Genomic DNA, 25,747 nt, shown 5'->3' with positions numbered 1-25,747 from the left:
TAAAGAGACTGGTAGTTGAGGTGGGAGGGAGTGGGGGGGGCGAGGGTGCAGGGCTGTACAATTTTCATATGAAACAAAGCAATACCATCCTCAGCCCTGGGTTATTCCTTTGCCTCAAGTCTCCGTGGACCAATCTACACAATCAGAGGAACAAGCCCTGTAGAGCTGTCAGACCTTACATAAATAACCTGCTTTCAGACAAGCTACTACATACACATACGACAGCTCTATGCTGCAGCAGTGCTGTGTAGCTGCAACACAAAGAACATTAATAAGCCTATTTCACAGTGTTCAGGTGTCCGGCCTCATTGATCTTAATGATGCCTTAATTGGCAGGGTTAAACGTCTTCCTGCTTTTGTCTTTCCTGTGGACTTTTCTTTTGCTGTCTATGGGACTGTGCTGTTCCATAGGAAGTTGATTTACACAGCGACCCCATCTTGTGAAATGGGCTAATTAGCAGGTTCAATTGTTCTGCCACACACTGTCAAGAGACTAGTGCTACGTTTACACGTGGCCAGCTATTTTCATAAACGGACATTTCACCCTCTCCGTTTTCAAAAATAACATTGTGCACACCTGTCAGTTTTTAGAAAAGTTTTCCTTTACACTAACCCGGGTATATCCCTTCAAGAGCATGCCAAACCTGTATGTGGTAGTGTAACGAGAAGTTCAAGCCCATGTTAGCCAATCAGAATCCTGAAAAATCAACAACAGCAACGAATCACTTCCTCTTTCTCTTTTGAACTGACTAAAAATCTCTGCCTCGTCACATAAATCTCCGTTTGTACCTCTTTAGACGCAAACGAATAAACACGAGTTTTCACAAAAAAACGATCAGCCCGGAGTTTTTAAAAACTCTGTTTGTGGGGGGATAAAACCTCCGTTTGCGTCTAAATGACAGGGTCAAACGCAGAAAAACATCACTGGTTGCATCATTTTCGTTGTCGTCTAAACAGGGCCTAGTAGAGGTGAAGAATGTTTCACTGTGTGCTGTTCTTTACATTGCAAATACTTGGCTTAGATCCTATAAGTCACAGTGCATATAGGTGGGTTGTAGGAGAGGCAGAGAAAGTATCAGGATACAGAAAAACAGACTAATAGCAAGACGGAGGGTATTGAAAGAGAGACAATGAAAGAGACAGACAGAAAGAGAGAGAGAGAGAGAGAGAGAGAGAGAGAGAGAATGGAGTCTCCACACTTTACTTTGAATTTTAATGAATGTGTCTGATGAGAGTAACGTATAAAGATCGGTATCTTCTTCTCCACTGCTCTTGCACCTCTTTAATGTTTCATGTCTTACTGGCAGCAGAGAAGAGCTAACGTTAAAAAAGAAAGAAAGGGGGGAAAAAACCTTTCATTACAGGGCATGGTCGAACCATGGGTGAACAACAGCCTATTACTGGAACTGAGGCAAAAAACCTAATGTGTGCTACCCAGAACCATTAGACTGACAGCCTCTTTGTTACAGAATTCAAATCACGGACATGCGCAGACCATCATTTATTAGCTTTCCATTTCATTTGGAATTTACGGCGGACGGGCCCATTCCCAGCCCATAGTAACACTAAGCTAAGCACTCTGACTCAGCACATTTCTCTCATGCTCACAGACAATACAGGTTAGCCTGGTGCTAAAGCAGAGCCACAGCCCTCTGTATGGATGTCTATGGTGTATGAAAGTCTATTCCTTAGCTTGGGGCAGATCACAAGTGATGTTTTAGTTTGCTTTGTTTTGTACTGATTTTGAAAAGACATTGTTTACACAGCTCCATGGGTTTAGTTATTTTAATAAATGCTTCCTGGGCATGGCCATAATCTTAAAATCTTCTGAATTACATTAAGAGTTTGCTAATCATGATAATGTGCAAAAAGGTAAAAATGTCAACATAAATAGGACATTAGAACACATTCACTAACAAACCAAATACATGTAGTGAATCAATTTCTCCACTAGAGGTCAGTCTCTAACCAACTCTCTGTCATGGTTGGACCAGCCATGGAAAAGGGCACTTGAATATGAGCACATGGTTTTTAGCACTCAAGAACTATGAGGCTATTTCATTACAGCCAGTCTAATCCAATACCATGGCACATTTATCGTTTTGATATGGCATTGACATTTTGTGCCATCAGATGTGCAAGATGTCAGTTGTAGTTACAGGCAGTTGGACAGGGCTAGTATATGAAATCAAACCACCTCTAACCATTACAAACACTTGTCTTCTGCCACAAGGCCTCAGCAACAGAGCATACAGCCGTGTGATAGGTTGGCATTTCTAAATCACTCTCAGTTAGGACCTCTGTAAGGGGAGAAAAAAACATAAAGCTGATTAACATTTGAACTCTCCGCCCATTAATCTCTTTATAGGTTCCTCAGAGCCAATCAGCATACCCGGCAGCGGCAGGCGGCACAAGGAGCGACAACGGCCCGTTAATCCCCTTCTGAGAGAGCACTCCAACCCAACTCTCTCTCACCTTATTCCTCCCACCCCACCCTTGCCCCAACATCCCATTCATATACATGCCTCCCCGTCATCCACCACTGGGTCTTATACCCTTACCATAACCTCCCTTAACTAACCACAGTAGTACACACACACACACACACACACACACACACACACACACACACACACACACACACACACACACACACACACACACACACACACACACACACACATTTACAGTCTGGTGAGCAGGTGTGCTGTACTTGGTCACGAGTGGTTGGGCTGGAAGCTAAGCGCTCATTAGCGTTAGGACGGCAGCCGGAGGCAGGCTTTAGGTTCCAGACCAGCCCCAGGCACCAGCCACCGGGGGAGTACCGCAGGTGAAAGCGAGAGGGCTAGACTGTGCCAAGGGGGCACCCTTGGCACTGGGCAGATCAGAACACAACCCTGGATCAGAGCGGCCCATTGAGGTCTTGGCAGGGGCCAGGGCAAGAGGATCAGCAGGGGGCAGCTTGGCATAGAGATGAAAGGTAGAGTACAAAGGGCTTGATCACGGCGTCTTAAGATTAACCTCTGTGCTCCTCGCAAGAATTAGCAAGGTTACAAGTGCACAGCAGAGTGCACAGTGTTACATAAGTGGGTTGCATGTGTACAGCCGCGTGTGTGTTACCAGACATGGCGATCAATTCTTAGCTCCCTCCCTCCCTGATAGATTGGGCTAATAGATTGTGATTGTGATTGTGATAGATCTTACATGATGAGCCTCCATTGTTCCATCCCTTTGTTCTCTTCTCACACAGTAAGCACAGCATTTGTGAGTGTGTGTGTGTGTGTGTGTGTGTGTGTGTGTGTGTGTGTGTGTGTGTGTGTGTGTGTGTGTGTGTGTGTATGCGTGTGTGTGTGTGTGTGTGTGTGTGTGTGTGTGTGTGTGTAAGCATGCACAGTATGGCTAAACTGTGTGTATGCAAAAAATAACTAAAATAAAATAACTCTGTTTGTGTTTGTGTGTGTGTGTGTGTGTTTGCAACTATGGTGTCTGTGTGTGCACATGGAGGTGTGAGTGTGTGTACATGAGTGCATGTGCTCACCCCACAGATGCCCTCTGAGTCATAGCTGCCGCAGCAGTGTGAGTTGTGGCCCATGGGCTCCAAGCCCTCCTCGTCCCACATGTAGGTCCCCCCAGAGCTGTTGGACGGCGACAGCTCCAGAGACGAGCCTGGAGGGAAGTCGTGCTCCGGAGACTCCGCCAGGGGGGGACGGGGAGCCTGCACCCCATAATCAGCCTTCCCTCCTGGGGAACATGGCAAGATGACCGGGGTCTTCACAAGTGCTTTAATGAAGTTTCCACAGAGGTTAAAAAGGTTATGCGAAAAGAAACTTTAGGAAGCGCAGAAATGACAGTCTGACATTACCATCCAACAATCTTACAAGTATAAGTATATATACTCTTTTGATCCCGTGAGGGAAATTTGGTCTCTGCATTTATCCCAATCCGTGAATTAGTGAAACACACACAGCACACAGTGTGCACACAGTGAGGTGAAGCACACACTAATCCCAGTGCAGTGAGCTGCCTGCATCAACAGCAGCGCTCGGGGAGCAGTGAGGGGTTAGGTGCCTTGCTCAAGGGCACTTCAGCCATGCCTACTGGTCGGGGTTCGAACCGGCAACCCTCCAGTTACAGGTCCGAAGTGCTAACCAGTAGGCCACAGCTGCCCCTAAAATCTTCACTGATTTGGTTGAGCAAAGGCCACTTGTAAAGGGCATTGACGATGATAACATTGCAGGAGTTTGCATCCTGTGCTATCAAAAAAACTCCCAGAGCCCTGCGGTGTTAAGCTGTAGACTTTGATGGTTTCCACATTACACCTTTCCAATTTGACATCACTCTCTGTGACTACCCCAATTTAATGGTTCTCAACATAAGGTCTATAGACCACTATCTTGTTATGAAAATAAATTTTAAGTTCTTGGCAGTACTTTCAACTATGGTTGGCAATGATGATAAAATTCACTTAATAACAACCTCTTTTCAAACAGAAACTAATGGGCAATATGCAATAATGGTTATAGTCTGCAGTGGATGTTTCTGATCTAAGCTGATACCTGTCCAGTCCATGGTTTCGTTCAGAAAACTGCGGAGTCGCGCCTGGCTGGACGATGCCAACCGCTGTCTGTTGTCAGGCGTGCCGTCATGTGACTGGTCTCCCAGGTTGTCAAAGTCATCGAGGAACTCCTCACTGGTGTCGTTTCGGTCCAGGGAGGACGCTGAAGAAAGGGACATGTCCTCCAACACCTCCCCTGGACACGAAAGACTGGGGTCCTTCTCCCTCTGGTTAGAGTGGTCCTCTGAAGGATTATCTAGGCAAAGTACCTGGAAAAACATTTACAAGAGTTAAAGAGTAAGAAGACAATATTCTCAGTGCTGTTCCAGCTGAAAATGAAAATGCAATGCGGAATCAAAGTGTAATGCGGAGTACAATATACAATATATAACTACAATTAATATAGTTATTTAGTATTATTATTATATGTATAGCTACAATTAATATAGCAATATAGAGTTCAGTGATTTGTTATACCAATGGATGCAGGATTGGGATCTAGACAATCTAATGAAGGGAGGAAGCATCAGTGCATTGAGACTCACCTTGTCACTGTCAGCAGAAAAGTCGGGGGAAGTGAGTGGCGACACCTCACTGTCAGTCGCAGGCTCACTTCCCCTGCCCTCCTCCGCTTTCCCGTCACCCGCCATCCTCCCAGCCAGCAGAGGGCGCTGTGGCTTGTTCCCGGCTGACCGTGTCAGTCGATAGGCCAGGCCGGAGGGTTTTGTCAGCACGCAGTTGGGCAGGAGGGGCTTCCTCAGTGCGCTGGGCGGCGTTGCGGACCCTGCCGCCCCCAAGGCCGAGGGCCGCTCAAGAAAGCCCCCCTTGCCGAGCTGCTGCTGCCCGGATGTCCGGCCATTGGCGAGGACGTGCTGGGTCCGGAGGACGGGCGGGCGCAGCTGGGTGTTGGCCAGCGGCTTGGCCAGCTCCACGGCCCGGTTGAAGGAGAAGGAGCGCGGGATGTGCTCTGCGGGCAGCTGCTTGAAGTTGGTGAAGCTCTGGGAGCGCACCATGCTGTCGGAAGAGGAGGGCGAGTGCGCCAGAGTCTTCAGGCTGTCGCTAGACTGGGACAGACTGTCCCGGGAGCTGCTGCGCGGGGACGAGGAGCTGGCCCGCGGGCGCAGCAGACCAGAGCCCCTGCCGGGCCCCGTGGAGGAGGAGGAGGAGGAGCCGTTCTGGGTCGGCCTGGCTCCGTTGCTCTGGGGGCTGGCCGGGTGGTTGGAGGGGGACTGCTTTGGCATGGGCTTTGGACTCGGGCTCCTCTTCGAGGCCTGCTTGGGAATGGCTTTGGGGCTGCTGATGGTCACCGGCACTGTGCCGAAGCGACGCGCCTTGGTGACAGGAGTGGCCGGTTTCTTGATCTCTCTGAGCCCTGGAGAACCATGGGGAGGCCCTCGGCCGCGCTCCACCTTCTCCCCAGCGGCGGAGCCCTGCTCTGGGCTGGCAGGCTGCACAGGGCTCCCATTCTCCTTCCTCCACTTGAGCGAGAAGGAGGAGGCGCGGACAAGGCCATTGAGCTTGCCGGTGGGTTCGCTCTTGCCCTCAGAGCTAGGCGTAGCCTGGGCAGAGCCATTGGCAACTGGCACAGTGGTGCCGCCCGACGGGCGGGCACCAAACTTAGGCAGTCTGGACACCATGGAGGGCTTACTAGACGCCTTTTCTTCCATCAGCAGTGAGCTGAGTCATGGAGCTTTGAGGTATCTAATGACCTGGAGACAAGAGGCGAGAAAAGAGGGAGAGAAAGAAAGAGAGAGTTAATTAAAACTTAATTAAACTCAAGCTAACTAAAGCTAAAAAAACGTACTTATTAAACTATAAAAAAGCATGAAATGTCTCTACAATGTTACATAAATATTCAATTTTAACTACCCTCATTCAAGCTTTTAAATTGAAATGAGGATAGCTTTCTCTGGCTGACTTCCTGCTAAAACAAAAGACATGGCTGAATAAATGGAAATACAAATGTCACAATCAGCCTGAGGAAACAGCATATCTGTGTTATATTAGTCTGAGCGTTTGCCAGCGATAAAGACCTTCTGTTTCAAACAAGGCATCTGACATTTAGATGAACTAACTGCATAATACATCAACAGCATGCTGCTGGAGGAGAGGGACAGTTAGCACAGTTGACACGCTATGAAATTAAAGGTAATTCAGTGCTAAGATGTTATGGTCCAGAGTTTCTTGAATAAACAAATATTAAATATGCTCTTTGGACGGAAAACACAATTCTTTTCAGTGGAATTCAGAACAATAATCTTCTAATTTCCAATGAAGAACTGTGAACAATGAGGCCATATCTATCCTCTGGGTCATTATATATACAGCATAAGTATAGCTCTATTTCCATGTTTGTGGTTATGCATTCTTCTCTATTTAGGAGAAAGGGGAAATGAAATTACAGGAACATTACTATTAAGTAGGGCCGTGAAGTTGTCAATTCATTTGTTCACTTCCCCTCTCTATGTCCATAAATGGAGCGCAGGGGCCTCGTTAGGTACAGCACGCACGAAGGGACAAAACACGCCAACCTACAGAATGAACAGCCACCAGTCTGTAGCTTTCAGGACCGCGGTCATGAGTTCACGTGTGTGTGGGGGGTGTGGGGTGGATTTGCACCGTTGGCTTAGCATACCTTACACACGCATGCATCACAAAGACTCATGGGAATATATATATGGTCACACAAACTAAGAAAGAAAGAAACAAACAAACAAAAACACATACTTGTGTATGGTTCATTAGTCAAACACAAAGGAAACCGTTTTGAGTGGCTGTGAATGTTGATCCTAATGCTACAGGTTCATGGCCGAACACACACAATCACAAGGCTAAGTGTGCCTCTATAGAAACAAAGGCATGAGATTCCGTGCCCACTGATCCCAGTGAGCATCACGTGACCGCCTGACCATGAAAAGGGGGGTTGTGTTGACAGTAATCCCCTCTTAAAGGAAAGAGTAGAAATAGAGGGAGAGAGAGGGAGGGAGGGAGAGAGAGAATGATGGAGAGATGAATGAACTGTAACACAAGACAGCCCGGCACTTCTAAACGAAAGGGAATGGGAAATCAGGAGCAGGAGTACTACTGAGTTAATGCTGACAGATGCATGTGACAGATATGCCACAGAGTACAGGAGAGAGGGACACGTGAGACATCCCTCTCGTTTTCTATCCCCCCCCCTCTCACTCTCTCTCACTCTCACTCTCACTCTCACTCTCTCTCTCTCTCTCTCTCTCTCTCACTCTCTCTCTCTCTCACTCTCTCTCTCTCTCTCTCTATTTCCATGTTTGTGGTTTGTGGTTATGCACTCTCTCTCTCTCTCTCTCTCTCTCTCTCTCTCTCTGCAGGGAGCTTGGAGATACAGGTTATGAGGCAAAAATGCACAAATGGAGAAAGAAAGAACAAAAAATGACCCTGGCTGGGGTTTGGGTATGTACGAGTGAGAGAGAATAAGCTTGCATGAATTTACGTGTGTGTGTGTGTGTGTGTGTGTGTGTGTGTGTGTGTGTGTGTGTGTGTGCGCGCGCACATGCGCCATGAGAGTGCACGTGTGTGTGTGTGTGTGCGCGTGTGTGTGTGTGTGCGCGCGCATGCGCCATGAGAGTGCACGTGTGTGTGTGTGTGTGTGTGTGTGTGTGTGTGTGTGTGTGTGTGTGTGTGTGTGTTGCTCCATTTTCATTCATCATGGTATTCAATCGGTTTCTTTCTCAATGATTTGCTTTCAGTCAGTCAGTCAGTGAAGGTCATGCACCTGCAGTCCCCGGCGTGACATAAATGAGTTACGCTGCTGGACCATAAACAATATTCATGACATATTTCACCTTTCATAATTTACTACTGCACATGCAGCCTGAATATTGTTCATGAAGAAATGCTCTCTCCAGCATTCATCAGCATGTGTCTCATAAATTCTTTCATAAATTCAGTCTCCCTCACATGCACACACACACACACACACACACACACACACACACACACACACACACACACACACACACTCGCATACCCCATGACCCAGACAGGCACGGAATCCCCCATCTCGAGGAAGATCTTCATGCATCATTGCAATAATTGTGTGCATGTGAGTGTAATATGAGTGTGTGTCTGTGTGTGTGTGTGCATGTGTGTGTATACCCCCCGTCTCTGTCTGTGTGTCATAGTAAGACATGAGGACTGTGACCCTTAGTCACATACTGACCCAAATATCATCCACTATCTGATAACACTGTTACTGTCAAACATCACAGGCAGAGGAGAGAGAGAGAGAGAGAGAGAGAGAGAGAGCGAAAGAGAGAGAGAGAGACTGACAGAACAAGCCTCTTCTAATCCCCCTCAGTCAATGGTAATCAGGTCATCCACAGCAGCAATGGCCAAAGCCTCTTTCCCTCTCCATCACAAGTAAAGCTCTATGTGTGAGGATTCATTCCCAAATGTATCAGTGTTTTTGAAACGACTCCCTCCCTTGACCACTCCCTCTCTGGTCATGCTCTCCGCACACTGGTCTCCACATTGGACGGTGGCTGGCTGGCTGGCTGGCTGAGTGGATGGCTGGACAGGTGAGATGGTGGGGAGGAAGAAAATAATGAGAGATCGTGTGCCAGGGCTTCCTCCTCCTCCTCCTCCTCCTCCTCCTCCTCCTCCCCTTCTTCAGACCAGTCCGACCCCAACCCCCCCCCCCCCCTGCCTGACACACTTCCTGACACACTTCCATGGCCCCCACTTAAGATGGAGGGAAAGAGGAAATAATGAGGAGAAGAAAAAGTGGCACACTGCATGGACAGAGAGAAGAAAAGAAAGCAAAGAGAGAAAAATACATGGGAGTGCTTTTCTATAAGCACTGCACTCTCTCTCACTCTCTCACTCTTCCTCTAATTCATTCAAGTGACCCAGTACTAGTATGGACCCTTTCAAGAGAGTTCCATTATCAGCATCATAGTTGGCCCCACAAGACTTCCTTTTTAACATTCCATATGTTATCTTAATGCAGAGGAAGTAGATTGGGGCCCAAATAGAATGTTCAAGCATTGTTTTTGTTTTGATTGTTGAAAGGGTCCATACAATCCCAGCCACCAGAGACCAAACTACTATAACCTAAATACACAACAACTGCAGCGCCCAGCAGATTAAATAAGCGGGCAGACCCAGGCACATGTGCGAATAGATATGGGGTAAGCATGGCAACAGTGTGATGAATGACCTAGCACACCATCTGTTGTCAGGCCTCTCTCTCTGTGAGTAACGTCCAGCCCCCCACACCCACCCACTGCCCCAAAAAAAAAACACAAGACCCGCACGGCCCCACACCTCAGACTGGATTGGACTTTTGCACTACAGATTGCTTAGAGTCGTTTGTGGTGAGGCACAGAGAGAGAGAGAGATTGAGTTGCATTTGAATGTATGCAGTTTTTAAAAAAAAATGTATTTCACATTTTTAGTGCAACTTGACGTGTGGTATGGGAGCTATTCATTTCTCATTTTTTGCCCTATCGAGAACTGCAATGTCTTACTGTATGAAGACAAGAATTTATGTTGCCAGTTTGGAACACTAATCCGCTGGAACTGCTAAGGCTTAGCTCGGCTGGGTTATCCAGTAATTGAACATTAGCTGCTTTCAGCCCATTTAGGCCTGCTTTTCCGACCATTGTGGAATAATTCTGCTGATTGGGTTCGGACCTGGTTCCCTCCAGGGTACACTGAACAACTCATTACCCTCATGACAGGCAATAAGAGAAAGAGAGTGGGAGAGAGAGAGAGAGAGAGAGAGAGAGAGAGAGAGAGAGAGAGAGAGAGAGGAGAAAGAGAGAGGGAGAGAGAATCAATTCTCTTAATGCTAGCATATAAAGCTGCTCATTTCTTAAGACATGCCTACTGCGGCACTTTCCTATGTCCATCTCTTACTCAGGAGCTCTGGGTTACTACCTGGCAGTGACACAGCGATACGATACATCAACACAGCATCCTTTAAAAGATTCATGGCCAGGTCATTCAGTAAGCCAACCTGCCCATACACTAAAAGGGAGTGTTTACAACTGCCAGACAGGAGAGAAAAGAGGAGGGGGTGGGTTGCTGACAAAAAAGGACAAGGGAAAGCAAAGTGTGGAAAGCCACTTGTGAAAGTATGTCAAGGAAACGGACACACACACAGTGCACTGCACACACACACACAGACCCCCTAACACTCCAGCAATACAAATTCAAATCCAAACACAGGCTGACATTCTTGAAGAGCAACCGGGTGAGAGCACATACACACACAGGCACACACACACACACACACACACACACACACACACACATACAAAAACACAGGCACACTCACACACAGGCACACACACACACACACACACACACACACACTTTATGGAGAACATAAAGAGAGAGAGAAAGAGAGAGAGAGAGAGAGAGAGTACAGGATAGCTGTGAACCTCTAATCAATTAGACACAGCAGTGTCTCAGTGTCAGCCACACTAGGGCTCATGGGAGATGGAATAGGCAGACAGTGGCCATGGTGGGGAAAGGGGGGGGGGGGGGGGGGCGTGCATGCAGGTTTTCAGGACACAACAGTACCCTACAGCGACTTTTCTGCACGAGTGCTTTTCCCAAACCTGACAGAGCCACTCGTGCTTACCCCTACCGGCCTCTCCTTATGTAGGCTACTGTGCCAATGCGAAAAGAGAGATGGAGAGAGAGAGATGGAGTGAGAGGATGAGAGAGAGAGAATGAGAATGAAAGAGAGAAAGACTGAGAGTTTCAGCCTATATCTCCACCCTCAACCCCCAAAAACTGACTCACACACTCACTGAAACACACACACACTGTCTTCCAGCTGTAGACATAGTAGACCTGAGCTTGTGCAAAAGAAAGCCCATTACTAAATGGCTACATCCATACATCTGGGCAAACTGGGATTCTAAATAAAACCTTTACTGTTCCTTTCTTTGTTTGCTGGAACTATATCTACAAGGTCACACTTTGCCAAATGCAATCCAGTCGGCTAACTGAACAAGCAATGCCTTATCTTTCCAGTGAACAAATACAAACCACATGTGACTCATCCACCAAATAATTTCCAACCCAACAAAACCCATTGGCACCAGCAAACTGTCCACGGCTTGTATAACAGTAACGGGCACTAAGAGCACCGTTGACAGCTGGATGGATCATGAGGCCCCCTTCCCACAGGGAGGCCCTAACTGCCCATTAGTGCCCTCTAATCAAATGAGCTGCAACAAGGTTAGGTTAGCACCCTCCCATGCACGTGCTGCCTGGCGCCTCGTTACAACACCCTGCCCACAGCAGGGAGTCCAAACTCACACAAGAAAAAGAATACACAACCAGCACAGGAACAACGGATTCCTCTCTGAGCACCTAATAATGACTGTTAGAAAAATCCAGCGTTACCTTTCCCTCTGCTGAGGGTAACGTGAGTTCCGTGGAAGGGCCAGCAGGGTCAGCTGATGCAGAGAGAGAGAGGGAGCTCCTAGCTCCTTCACACTCATTCAGACACGTTCTCTGGCACGTCTTTCCTCCCCACGTGTCGGTCTGTGTGTGTGTGTGTATGTGTGTGTGTGTCCTGCAGCCAGTGCCAGTTGGCCTCCAGCAGGGTGCTGTAATATTGATGGAGCCCCACCCTGGCGGGCAGGCGGGCAAGAGCCTGGGAGTGTGGCACATAGTGAGTGGAGCGCGAAAGACGCAGGCTGGACTGGGCCAACCTCAAACCTCTCTGTCTCTTCACGTAGCCCTCTTCTCTGGAGTCTGAACTCGGGGCAGATTGGCTGTCAATGGCGAGACTGTGTGCAGAGTGTGTGAATAATGTGTGTGCTGGCCACTACAGCTACTCACTCTGGCACTGCGCAGCCCTCGTAATGATGCTCAGATCAGTATCGCATAAAGAGACACAAGACAGGACAGGATGCCGGGCTGGAGAGGTGTGTGTGTGTGTGTGTGTGTGTGTGTGTGTGTGTGGGTGTGTGTGTGTGTGTGTGTGTGATTTTGTGTGTATGCGTATGCGTATGCGTATGCGTATCGTATGTGTAGGTGTATGTGTATGCGTGTGTATATGCGTGTGTGTGTGTGTGTGTGTGTGTGTGTATGTGTGTGTGTGTGTGTTGCTGAGATGAAGAACCCTGAACTGAAATTAACGGTTTCAACGGAGAAGTTCACAAGCGGAAATGCCCCATAATTGGATTCATACATCCATTCGACTGGAGTCATTAACGGATAGAAAAATGGAAGAAAAAAAAACTCTTAGATCTAGTTTTGGAAGGCTACTCAAAAACTGAGCTTAATTGTGATAGTATGACATACACTGGTATACTGCAAAACAACTTGATCAACCTCAGACATGCAGATTGCTTACAGGCCTATATATTTACTGGAAAGCACATGTCCAATATTACAGACATTCCCATTGGCTCTGCTCAACATTACATCATTTTGTTTGTGCTGAAACCCAGTGACATGGCAGGCTAATTTAGTTTCTCTTCCCTTTTGTACAGTTTGTTACAGAACCAATCCCACCAGCCAAATAATAAATCTCAAACAGCCCCACTAAGTTCACGGGGCTCTATAAAACCTGTCTGTGACACCCAAATCAAGCCACATGTTCAAACGAAAGCAGCTTATGAGAAACTACAGAAAAGGAGATTTACTTCACAGAATGCTATTACATGTCAAACTGTTAAACATGAAAGTCCTGGAACACAAAGCATGGGGCTGGTTTGTTATTGTGGGTTGACTTGTTACTTCTTTACTGACTGATTTTCAGGGCAAACAAAAGACCAAGTCAAACACAAGTCCTATTATTGGGGAGAATGGGGGAGAAGAAAGGAGAAGAGATAGGGAAAGAAAAAACATGGAGGAAGGAGCAAATAATGGAAGAACAGGAAACGTAAGACGCTGAGTAATGGATCTGAAACAGAGCACAATATGGTCTAAGTGGTTATTGATCTTCCTCGCTTACTGTCCTTGAGTGCTCCATAAAGTCTAACAGCTTGAGAGAAGAGCATAACAAGTTCAAAAGTCAACTGCAGTCTTAAAGTAAAGGCACAGTAGCCTAATGGTGAGGTATTCTTACCTAATATGGAGAACATAAAAAGAAGTATCAGAAGACCATGAGTTAACATTTTGTTTCAACAGCCCTAATGGCAGTGTTATTAAGGCTGCATTCCCAACATCAATCGCTGTCAAAGCAGTTCCATTCTTGACAGACTTCTTATCTTAGTATTAGCATTGCTATGCTAATGTGCACACTTGAGACACTGACAGTGAACTGTGCTCTCCAGCTGAAATGAATACATTCTCTATTGACAACCAGGCTCTCTCTTCTCATAGTATAAAAGCCAAGCAGCACTCACACACTCTGTGCTAATCATGCAGGAACATACGAACCTGGCTTATGGCTCTTGACTTCTGACTGGTATGGCCCATGTGCTTAAGTACTGTCATGGCAAAAACATCAAGCTGTTTACTGTGTTTGTCCGTACCTTCCACTGTATGTCAGAGAGGTATTCAGCTTACGCTAGCGCAACTTTATCCTCTTCTGCCAACATGAAAGTCAGCTGATCAACACGTGGCCCAGCTAGCATGTCAAGTGAAGGCAGAAAGTTGAGAGAGAGAGAGAGAGAAAGTGGGATAAGGGGAAGAGAGAGAGAAAGCAAGATAGAGAGAAACAAGAGAAAGAAAGAAACCATGAAATTACTTGATGAGAGAGACATATAAAGAGAATAGAAAGGGGATGTACAAGTAAAGTACTGACACAATTATAAAGAAAGAATAAATCAGCCTTTTAATCAAGCCGTTCAGCTCAGTAACAAAATTATAAAGGAAGAATAAATCAGCCTTTTGATCAAGCCATTCAGCGCAGTAACAAGACTAACATGTGAAGATGACATGTGAAGAGAATGTGATTATTATGCTGGGCCTTGCTGACTTGTTATCTTTAAATGTGTCTTTGTGTTCTCATAATTTCACCATGCATCCTATCAGTGTTACTAAACAGTAAACAGACAGTAGCACTAAACGGACACCCAAGGGAAGTTCTTGGGAACGTGGAGACCAAAGACCAGCAGGAGCTGACTGTATGATGTCATCTTTAGCCTATGGTGATCCGTTTTTCACAGAACAAAGGTTGTGTTAAGGTTAGCATAACCCTGATACGGAAAGCATTGCCTACATACATGCACTGTCAAACAAACTCTGTCTCTCTACCCCCGCCCCCCCTCTTTACGTCTGTACAGTACATTACAACATAGGCATATCACAAAAATGATTCATCATGAACCAAAAAAACTCTCTCTCCTTCTTTCTCTCTCTCTCTCTCTCACACACACACACACACACACACACACACACATTTCATCAAATGAGTCATTACGAAAAGAACAAAGGGGCTGTTCCTTACAGACAAAATCACTTGGAGTCTACACAAGATTACAGCAGTGTCTGTTAAATACTATAAATGCACGTTCTGACCCCATAGCCCAGTTGTTAGTTTACTAGTTGTTAGTTGGTCCTTACTATAGTGACTTTCACCTTTTCACTAGTGATTCACCTGTAAGTTTACATGTCAAAGGCACAAAGATTATGAGATTTCATAGCTGCTGCTGACAATCAAGACCATAGACTAGGCTACTTTGTTACATACTGAGGTAGTTGAAGGTAGTCCCCGTCTTTGGTCTCTGATTTTTGACCATGGTTTGTCTCTGTCTTCCATTGATGAAAGTGTATCCATGGATGTTTTCCAGAAGTACACATGCAGTCCTTTGACTGACATTTTTTTTACAGAATTTCTGTCTTTATGAGCACAACATGGTCTGTGGCACATTGTTGGCCATCTGAGGTTTGTACATGTCAATACAGATGGTCTACTGATGACATTTTTCTTTGTATTCATCTATTGTGAATACTGAATATGTGGGAAGACTGGCAATTAGTTTACATCCCAGAAGATGCCTTTTGAGAAAACACTATGAACAAAAGAGTCGGACAGACAAATAAATGTTGAAAGTAACACCTAAAAAAGTAACACCCCTAGATAGAAGAAAAAAGCTCTTCTAGCCCAAAAGCCCATTCACATGCTAAGTGAACACAAACACAGAGACACACACAGACACAACAAGACTAAACTATTCTCACATAAGCAAAGAAACCATAGACTACAGATTAAGCGATAGACAGAACTTTGAAAGGTGAAAGAGCCAGTCTCTTTTCATTTAACCCACTCCACCTCTACAGACTACAAATAACAAAGCACTACAGAGGAAGTCACTGTGGGAAACCAACTTTTGCTCCGCCTTCACCAAATGGGTGTGGAACTCAGCTGAGAGCTATACCTAACTATAGGGCTAACAGGCAGGGCCTCATAGCTCAGTGGTTAGAGCACTGGTCTTGTAAACCAGGGGTCGCGAGTTCAATTCTCGCTGGGGCCTGCTGAATGGCAAGTTTTGGACTGTTAAATACTGCATCTGTCAAACTGTAAATATGAACTATGCACACACAGACTTGCCAGTGGATAGTCCATACCCAGCAAAGTAGCACTGCTGCTGTTTAGTTAACACTAGTGATAATCCTATATCCTGGAATTCAGACAAGTCCAACCCGGTCCTAGATTAAAAATAGTTTATCACCCAGTGAAATTTCAACATTGGTCAAAAATCTTGAGGGCACCAATATTTCACTTTTTTTTTAAACTTTCTGAAATATAACGACTTACGTTTTTTTTTTTTTTTTATTTATGGAAAAGAGACCCAAAACTGTCTTTAAGTGGTTGAGCATTCTACTTGTCTAGTCTGCAATTTTGGACAGAGACAGAGCTGTTGATATTTGAGCTCAACAGCCAATCAAATTACACCCCTCCCTTCTGTGATCCTGATCCTGAAGCAACATATCAACTGGCTGGAATAGCATATGGCTGCACCAGAGCCACTTTATTTCCCATTCACAAAGCTAGGACTACAAACACTAAAGCGATTTTGAGTGCATACACAGAATGGACAGCTAGACAGAGGACTCAATGACAGAGCCAATCAAAACATTGGCTTTACATAAGAGGTTGTGCCCACAGTTATGTTAGTAATGAAAACAACTTGTTTGTCCTTATCGTCATCAGCCAAATTGTCAGGGGTGTGGAAGCTACAAGCATGGTGTGTCTATTAAATGTGAAGGTTACCACAACATTATATGGCAAGGCCCTATAGCTCAGTGGTTAGAGCACTGGTCTTGTAAACCAGGGGTCGCGAGTTCAATTCTCGCTGGGGCCTGCTGAATGGCACATTTTGGACTGTTAAATACTGCACCTGTCAAACTGTAAATATGAACTATGCACACACAGACTTGCCAGTGGACAGTCCATACCCAGCAAAGTAGCACTGCTGCTGTTTAGTTAACACTAGTGATAATCCTATATCCTGGAATTCAGACAAGTCCAACCCGGTCCTAGATTAAAAATAGTTTATCACCCAGTGAAATTTCAACATTGGTCAAAAATCTTGAGGGCACCAATATTTCACTTTTTTTTTAAACTTCCTGAAATATAACGACTTATGTTTTTTATTTTATTTATGGAAAAGAGACCCAAAACTGTCTTTAACCTTTAAAGGAGTACGGAATGTTGAGAAATGAACGTTCTAAAGAATATCTGGGTTCATTGAATTCAACATAGAATTTTAGAACCTTCAATTGTTGCGGAACTTAGAACGTTCAAAAACCTACACCTTTAAGGGTTAAGTGGTTGAGCATTCTACTTGTCTAGTCTGCGATTTTGGACAGAGGCAGAGCTGTTGATATTTGAGCTCAACAGCCAATCAAATTACACCCCTCCCTTCTGTGATCCTGATCCTGAAGCAACATATCAACTGGCTGGAATAGCATATGGCTGCACCAGAGCCACTTTATTTCCCATTCACAAAGCTAGGACTACAAACACTAAAGCGATTTTGAGTGCATACACAGAATGGACAGCTAGACAGAGGACTCAATGACAGAGCCAATCAAGAATTGGCTTTACATAAGAGGTTGTGCCCACAGTTATGTTAGCAATGAAAACAACTTGTTTGTCCTTATCGTCATCAGCCAAATTGTCAGGGGTGTGGAAGCTACAAGCAAGGTGTGTCTATTAAATGTGAAGGTTACCACAACCTTACATGGCAAGGCCCTATAGCTCAGTGGTTAGAGCACTGGTCTTGTAAACCAGGGGTCGCGAGTTCAATTCTCGCTGGGGCCTGCTGAATGGCAAATTTTGGACTGTTATGCACCTGTCAAACTGTAAATGGGTAGATGACAAATAGCAGAATTCAGACTGTCCATGTGTCACACACTTATAAAAAATGGCAATTGTTAAGAATTGATATGGAAATGTTGTAGGTCTGGTAGGTTCAAGTTCTGTCATATTAAATTTATTGGATTTGTATTTCACTTTTGACTTAAAATAATCATCCAAACATAAAAAATGTCATATGGTGTGACTGTCCACCATGTGTGCGAACTTCCTAAAAAGAGTGTATATCCATAAAAAGTATAATTACTTTAAAGTTTTATCATGCATATAAAATAATTGGATGTTTTTTACAACCACAGAAAGTTTTGATGTTTATGCATGCTGTCCAACTAAGTTATAATCAAATATATTTTGTCCATAAAATGGTTGTCATATGGCGTGACACTATATTGTATATTTTGACCGGGCATTCATTTGGACATTATTATTGTGAAGAGGACCCTGCTTAATCAGGAAGTAACAATAGAATGTCAGGAGTAATTGGCATGGTCAAGAGGTGAGTTCTGCTTTTTAGATTTTTATATAAAAAGCTTTGAATTGGACATCATCAATCGTGGCCAAATTTTAGTGTCTTATGGTGTGACATCATTTGCCTAAAAAGTAGCTATTTTCCACAAATATTCTTCATGAATTCTTAAAAAGCACTGCTGCCATGTGGTCAGTTGCATGCTAAATAATAGTTAGCTGTATTTAACTGTCTAGAAAATTAGCTTAACTGTCAAAATATCATATAGTGTGACGCTGCATCATATGGTGTGACAGCTTTTTTCAAGTCACACAATATGACATTTCTGTCACACCCTATGACCAAATTGCATTTTTACATAAAAGTTCTTGTAAAAACATGTTTTAAATTCAGATATTATATGTTTTTTTGTTAAATCTGTGATAATTGGGAAAAAATGTATCTGTACAATTCATATTTCTCATACTTTTTTCTTTTATGTTACCATGCCATGTAAGTTTAAAAAATAAATACTAAACTTTCATCTATTTTGCTGTTACACGCATACACCATTCATACAGTGACTTCAAAATTCATTGTTAATGATTTTATTGTCATTAAAAACCCTGTTTTGCTCTGACACATGGTGGAGTGGTGCAGTTCATCATATGGCGTGACACCATGTAATTTGGTGTGACATTAAATAATGTCACAAAAAAGACTTTATAATTGAAAAATCATTAAAACATCAATAGCACACAAAGGAAATGGTATCTGCAAGAACCTCAAGAATTTTGAGTGAGTTCTTACAAGAAATATCAGAATTAAGCTAAAATATCTAGTTACACTTAGGAGCATTCTCCACCTTGACAAAATAACTTGTTAAATTTTAGGTTTTTCTTCTAAATATTCACTAGGAAATGTTGCAAATCAAAGCAAACGTGATTAAAATGTACAGTGACATAAATTAAAGTAGAAAAAAGTATCTAATTTTCATTTTATTTCAAATTATTTTCACGTCACACCATATGACAATTTTAGGCACTAACATGACAAATTGACATATAAATATATATTTCACTTTTTTTTTTTTTTTTTTTTTTTTTTTTTAAATGTATATTAGTCAAGTTTAGAGATACAGCAACACATATAAACACTTTTTAGGGATGATATTTGACGTTTTTTTAAATTCCTTTTTTCAGGCTTATTTGTCATCCACCCAAATATGAACTATGCACACACAGACTTGCCAGTGGACAGTCCATACCCAGCAAAGTAGCACTGCTGCTGTTTAGTTAACACTAGTGATAATCCTATATCCTGGAATTCAGACAAGTCCAACCCGGTCCTAGATTAAAAATAGTTTATTACCCAGTGAAATTTCAACATTGGTCAAAAATCTTGAGGGCACCAATATTTCACTTTTTTTTTAAACTTTCTGAAATATAACGACTTACGTTTTTTATTTTATTTATGGAAAAGAGACCCATAACTGTCTTTCAGTGGTTGAGCATTCTACTTGTCTAGTCTGCGATTTTGGACAGAGACAGAGCTGTTGATATTTGAGCTCAACAGCCAATCAAATTACACCCCTCCCTTCTGTGATCCTGATCCTGAAGCAACATATCAACTGGCTGGAATAGCATATGGCTGCACCAGAGCCACTTTATTTCCCATTCACAAAGCTAGGACTACAAACACTAAAGCGATTTTGAGTGCATACACAGAATGGACAGCTAGACAGAGGACTCAATGACAGAGACAATCAAGAATTGGCTTTACATAAAAGATTGTGCTTACAGTTATGTTAGTAATGAAAAAACACTTGTTTGTCCTTATCGTCATCAGCCAAATTGTCATGGGTGTGGAATCTACAAGCAAGGCGTGTGTCTATTAAATGTGAAGGTTACCATATGAGTACACGGCAAGGCCCTATAGCTCAGTGGTTAGAGCACTGGTCTTGTAAACCAGGGGTCGCGAGTTCAATTCTCGCTGGGGCCTGATGACCTGCCTTTTGGACTGGTGTAAATGTAAATGAATGGCACAAACACTGAAGGGACAGCCCCCAACAAGTGATGTAACACTGCCATCAGCTATCCTGAATTGGATTTCAATCATATCCAACCTGATCCTGTCTTAACAGTAAATCAATCAGCGAAACGTATGCTTCAGTCAAAATCTTTCAAAATCAGTCAAAACACCAGTTACAGTTCCTAAAATTCTTTTTACAAACATTCTGAGATAATTAATAATGTTCTATGTTGGGAGAAGAAAGTCATAGGCAAATGTCTTTGACTTTCATCCTTTTCCAGGTTTAAAGGTACTATGTGGATTTTTTTGTTTTGTTTAAAACATCCAAAAATGACTTAGAAACGGCAACCGAATATGAAGAAACAGCCATTTTGACATGATGTCAAAAACACCTATGCTCTGTGTTGTCCAGATATTCACTAAAGTAATGATGTATACAAGCTAGCGGCTTGGCTGTGTTGTACTTGTATCAAATGCAATACAAGAGAGATGTGAAGAAAACTTGATTCATATAGAACTGCACAAAGTTCCTTTATTAAATAGATACTTTTATTCACCCCTGTCTTGTAAACCTGGTGTCATGAGGGTAATAACCTTCACATTTCGGACTGTGTAATTTGTGAGTTTAGCCTAATTGTAAATTAACAACATTCTATGAGATAAGATCAATTGACAATGTTCTATTGTTGGAAAGGAAAGCCATAGATAACTGTGCTTCACTAGTTACCCTAGCTTGCTGTTCACATTTCACCTTATACCCTGCAGTTTGTGATTTTGCAAAAAGTTTATATTTGGGCTTAATAGCCAATCAAATTACATGAGTTGCTTCGAAGCAAATTATTGAATTGCTATTTCAGTGTATGGCTATATCGGCGTCGTTTTATTTTCCATTTGCAGAGCCAAGACTGTACAAACACTGGCAAACAATGGCTGGCATGGCATAAAACCTTGTACTTACAGTTTCGTCAGAAATGAAAAAATGTCTTTGTCGTTGCCCATTAGCCAAATGGAGACGGGGGTGGAGCCTACCCAAGCTATGCATGTTTAGATGTAGAGGTTAACACTCCTATGCCAGGCATGGCCTCATAGCTCAGTGGTTAGAGCACTGGTCTTGTAAACCAGGGGTCGCGAGTTCAATTCTCGCTGGGGCCTAATCATCCAATGCTTTTGCTGTCAGAAGACACAACATTCATCAAGGTCATCGGCTGAATATAAGTTCTGACAACAAATTCAGCATACCCCCAAACCTGACACTAATAACAAACCCTGATCTTGAATGGTGGACCTTGGATCTTGGACATATCAGCAGATGAAAATGTATGTTCTTTGAGGTCACCCAAAAAATAAATAGATGTCCTATTCTGGAAAGAAATATACTGTATATATACAGAGACAGATCCAAGGCATAGCTGTTCTAGACATAAGCAGTTCTGGACAAGCTGGAGGAATAGACCTGCATTGTTTATTCTTCATTCCTGATTGTCATTGCTATGGGTACTAGGTGTGGAGCCTACCAAAGGTGTGTCTCTTAAATGCAAAGGCTACCTGCATAGATTCCGGCAAGGCCTCATAGCTCAGTGGTTAGAGCACTGGTCTTGTAAACCAGGGGTCGCGAGTTCAATTCTCGCTGGGGCCTAACAATAACAAAAGATTTTTGTCATAATGAGAGAAATATATAAGGAATATTAATGAGATATAAAATAAAGATGTCCATAATGAGAAGGGCCATTTAAATGCAAACCTGGCAGGAAGCAACAACTTCCCAGCACTCTTAACTCCCTTCGGAGAAGACCCTGGGCTGACAGCCAAAGTCTGAGTGGAACTAAATTCATTTGAGTGGAAAAGACTCAAGAAGAGCAGAATGGCACAATCAAATGCTGACATCCCATTATGACTCATCCTAACTTAATATCTGTTCAATAATCGTCCACTAAAGTGGGTATGTTATCACAGGGTCAATGTTGGTGGCGGAAGAAAAATCCCTTTGGAAAATGGATGTAATGTCTGGACATGATCTGCAATTACATCAGTAATGAGTCATTTCAAAAGGCAAATCATTTGATTAGTTTAGGTGGTAATAGCACACACATTATGTAATAAAGATTTTCAAGAAAAATGTATGGGGCATCACCTCAACACATCAGAAGCCTCCATGTCATCAAAAATATCGGCACGGCTACATTTATACATTTCAGCTGGTTATGTAGAATCCATCAAAGTTTTACTAATCTTAGTGAAAAATATAAGTAAAGTCTGTAAAGATCATCAGAAACTGTAGCATTTACAACTAATACTTCATCATCCTTATACAAGCAATCTATCTAGAGTCCATTAACAACCAGAGCAACATAAAAAGATACATAGCCAAGGCCTAGTAAGGTTTAACTACCCTTCTTCACTATGTTCATCTCTTTTCACTTGGAGTTGTTAATGTACCTCCCAAGAAGAATTGGCCCAGCTCCATAAGGGGGTGGCAAGGAGGAGGGTGGACCCTTGGCCCACCAAATCTCACAATTTCACAATCTCTCAAGCTTAGCTGAACTCCCAAGCGAAGCTAATGCCAAACAATCAAGGAATTACTCAGCCTCATCACTGTCTTGCAAAAGTGTAGTGTAGTTTGACTATACTGCTGGTGATGACATTTTTGAGCATGAGCCTAGCCTCAGAAACTCCTCTTGGTTATCATTCATATGAGATCCTAGTAAACAATGGTTTCGAGCGATGCTCCTTGAATGCATCAAATTTACAAAAAGATCAATTGTTCATGAACAAAGCATTAGCAAAGCATATCCTGACACAGATATATAATGGTGCTGAGGGCAAAACAGGGGGGGAAAGGGCAGCTATGTAACAATAGGCTAAATGTAGAACGTCTACAACAGCAGACAACCCTTAACAATTTTCTGACAGCGAACCCCCAAGCAGCTCTGAGTGTTTTACCACAAAAGTTCATCCAAACTGCACTCTGGCTTAAAGCAAATGTGCTCACTAAACTCACCACAAAAACAGCTTTACCATGAGGAAACAAATGCACACAGTGAAATGGGTGAATAGCGGATTAAGCCATCAAACCTGCCCTCTAGGTACGCTTCCTCCTAGAAACGGCATCATTTATCGGATGACTTCAAAGGCTCAGCCCACTGGCCTTACACAGACAACCAACTCTACATTATGAGAGATTACAAAAACACAATCTCCCTTGCCTGAGGGGGCACATTCACTGTGTCAGTCTTGGGGGAACCCAATGCTTTTAATGCTGCCAACAAAAGACTTGAGAAACTGGTTATGCAAAGAGCCCGGGCCATTTGAAAAGTCATTTCCATCTCTTTAAACAGGTTCATATGGCATCACTGAGCAAGATAAGAGGTCTGCCAGCTTTAGGTGTCATGGTCTGCTGACATCCTGCTGAGAGCCACGCCCCGGTATTAAAAGACAGGTGATACAAATGGTCACATGGTGATTGGGCTGTGATAACAAGGCCTATGTGGATCTCCAAACAAACAAGGCCTGTTTGCTGTTATGACAGTTAGGCCCTGCTTGTGCTTATGCTTGTGCTTGTGCAAACAAACCAACCTAGTTGTTTTACTAGTACAAACAAATAACAGTTAATAAGCTTTTAAGTAGCTGAAGTCAGGAGTAGCTCAATTTTGTAATGTTTCAATGTGGGTAATTACCGGGCTTTCCCCATAATGTCTTTGTGAAACCCTCAACACAACATTTAAAATGAAAGAAACCCACTATGACTCATCTAATTAGTCAGTGATGCAAGCTCAATCTTTACAAGAAGATTACAGTCAGATCTTAAACTGAATAGCAACATGTTCAAAATACCATACACACACACACACACACACACACACACACACACACACACACACACACACACACGTATTACTTTTACTTATATCTATCTTTAATTCACCTTACAGAGTCTATCTGAGTGTGTTAGAACTGTCTGGGAGACAGAGGGAAACAGCAGGAAACTGCAGCTGAACAGATGGAGCTAAGTCCACTGTCCAGTCCACATATGCCTGTTCCATGCACAGAGCCACAGCCAAAATGGTGGATCACGCACATCAGTGCACTGAACAGACAAAAGGGCCCCATGCAGGCTGGTACCTGTAGTCTTAAACACAGTCTAATTTGCCCTTTTAGTTGAGACCCAGTACATATGTATACCACCTATTTATGTTATATTTATAGATGTTAAGACATTCTGTGCACTATAACAAACTCATGAACTACAATCTTCTCCCCAAATAACAGTAAACACTTTAACCCCAAACAAATAAACATTCACACAAAGGACATATGGGAACATGTCGTAAACTGTATTGACTTAAGGTGTCAGGACCTGCTAATTATTAATCCTGTAAACAAACACAGTGAAACTCCTAATCACATTTCCCAGCAGTGAGTTTACCCTGAGAAACACAAGATTAGCTCACACACAGGTGCTCTGTCAACACTAGCAGCTAGGACCTGACAAGAAAGGTCTAAAAAAGAAGCCTGTAAAACATTAAAATGTGTTAAATTCAAATCCAATATCTCAGTGATGATCATGTCCATAGACTGTACATATAGAACAGTCTATCATCATGTCAGATAGTGACTCATATAAGGAGAGTAAACAAATGGACTAAAAAAGGAGGAAAGGGTGCTTTAGTAAGCACACTACATTCACTCTGGTAACATTCACATTTCCAGTAGTTAAATAGTTTTACAAAGAGAAAACACATAAAATGTGACACATGAAATACTTAATTGGAGCAGTCAAACTAGAACGTAGTATAAAGTTTCCAAATATGATGGTTATCTGAGTCTACGTTTCCCCTGGAAGACTGAGTAATGAACAATCAGATAGTGAGCAATGAACATCGATTGTATGACACATTTGTGATAACACTCACACGCCAATAACATTCAGACACTTGGTTTGTACACACAAACACACGCACAAACAAACAAACAAACACACACACACACACACACACACACACACACACACAATAATTCACAGCAGTAGATTGCCTCTTATCTGATCCCCTCCCTTACTCCAAAGGAACTAATGGGCTGTCTGTAAAATCTGTTGTGAGATTAATACATATAGAGCCACATGGCCTTGGCTCACACACAGAGTGCTTTCGTGACACCTCTAAAGCCAGACCCCGGACAGCCGTAGGCATGCCTGTCATTGATAAGTGAGGCTATATTTAGATTCACTGCCACCCAGCAACATGGGAGAGGCCAGGAGAGAAAACCAGCTTTCACCACAGGACTGTGTGTGTGTGTGTGTGTGTGTGTGTGTGTGTGACCGAAAGAGAGAGAGCGAGAGAGAGATAGAGAGAAAGAGAGACTGCGTATTTGTGTGCATGTCCTGTGAGTTGTGAGGCCATTCTTTCACCTTCAAGGACATCTGCCTGAACTCAAATGCCTATTA

The 25,747-nt window shown here is 43.4% G+C and overlaps 1 protein-coding gene and 6 non-coding genes across 12 annotated transcripts in view; 6 read left to right on the top strand and 1 right to left on the bottom strand.

The window, feature by feature from the left end:
* ccser2a (coiled-coil serine-rich protein 2a) overlaps window positions 1–25,747 on the bottom strand; it is a 61,727-nt gene that overhangs the window by 32,597 nt on the left and 3,383 nt on the right. For 5 of the 6 annotated variants that reach the window (XM_042065577.1, XM_042065580.1, XM_042065578.1 and 2 more), the window contains exons 2-4: window positions 5,101–6,264; window positions 4,557–4,824; window positions 3,539–3,741 (exon numbers count right to left, since the gene is read on the bottom strand). In XM_042065577.1, the coding sequence (XP_041921511.1) occupies window positions 3,539–3,741; window positions 4,557–4,824; window positions 5,101–6,222 (1,593 nt within the window). In that variant the 5' untranslated portion in view covers window positions 6,223–6,264. Of the gene's footprint in view, window positions 1–3,538; window positions 3,742–4,556; window positions 4,825–5,100; window positions 6,265–13,945; window positions 14,091–25,747 lie in introns of those variants that run through there. The other variant, XM_042065575.1, reaches the window with a different exon arrangement.
* On the top strand, window positions 15,912–15,984 carry trnat-ugu. The gene has a single exon. It is a non-coding gene; the product is annotated as a tRNA-Thr (tRNA).
* Window positions 16,743–16,815, top strand: trnat-ugu. Its single transcript has one exon. It is a non-coding gene; the product is annotated as a tRNA-Thr (tRNA).
* Window positions 17,705–17,777, top strand: trnat-ugu. Its single transcript has one exon. It is a non-coding gene; the product is annotated as a tRNA-Thr (tRNA).
* trnat-ugu lies at window positions 20,205–20,277 on the top strand. Its single transcript has one exon. It is a non-coding gene; the product is annotated as a tRNA-Thr (tRNA).
* Window positions 21,387–21,459, top strand: trnat-ugu. Its single transcript has one exon. It is a non-coding gene; the product is annotated as a tRNA-Thr (tRNA).
* Window positions 21,871–21,943, top strand: trnat-ugu. Its single transcript has one exon. It is a non-coding gene; the product is annotated as a tRNA-Thr (tRNA).

The sequence above is a fragment of the Alosa sapidissima genome, chromosome 16, assembly GCF_018492685.1.
Source record: "Alosa sapidissima isolate fAloSap1 chromosome 16, fAloSap1.pri, whole genome shotgun sequence".
NCBI lineage: Eukaryota > Metazoa > Chordata > Actinopteri > Clupeiformes > Clupeidae > Alosa > Alosa sapidissima.
The sequence above is the reverse complement of the archived record's forward strand: the minus strand, read 5'-3'. Positions and strand labels throughout refer to the sequence as shown.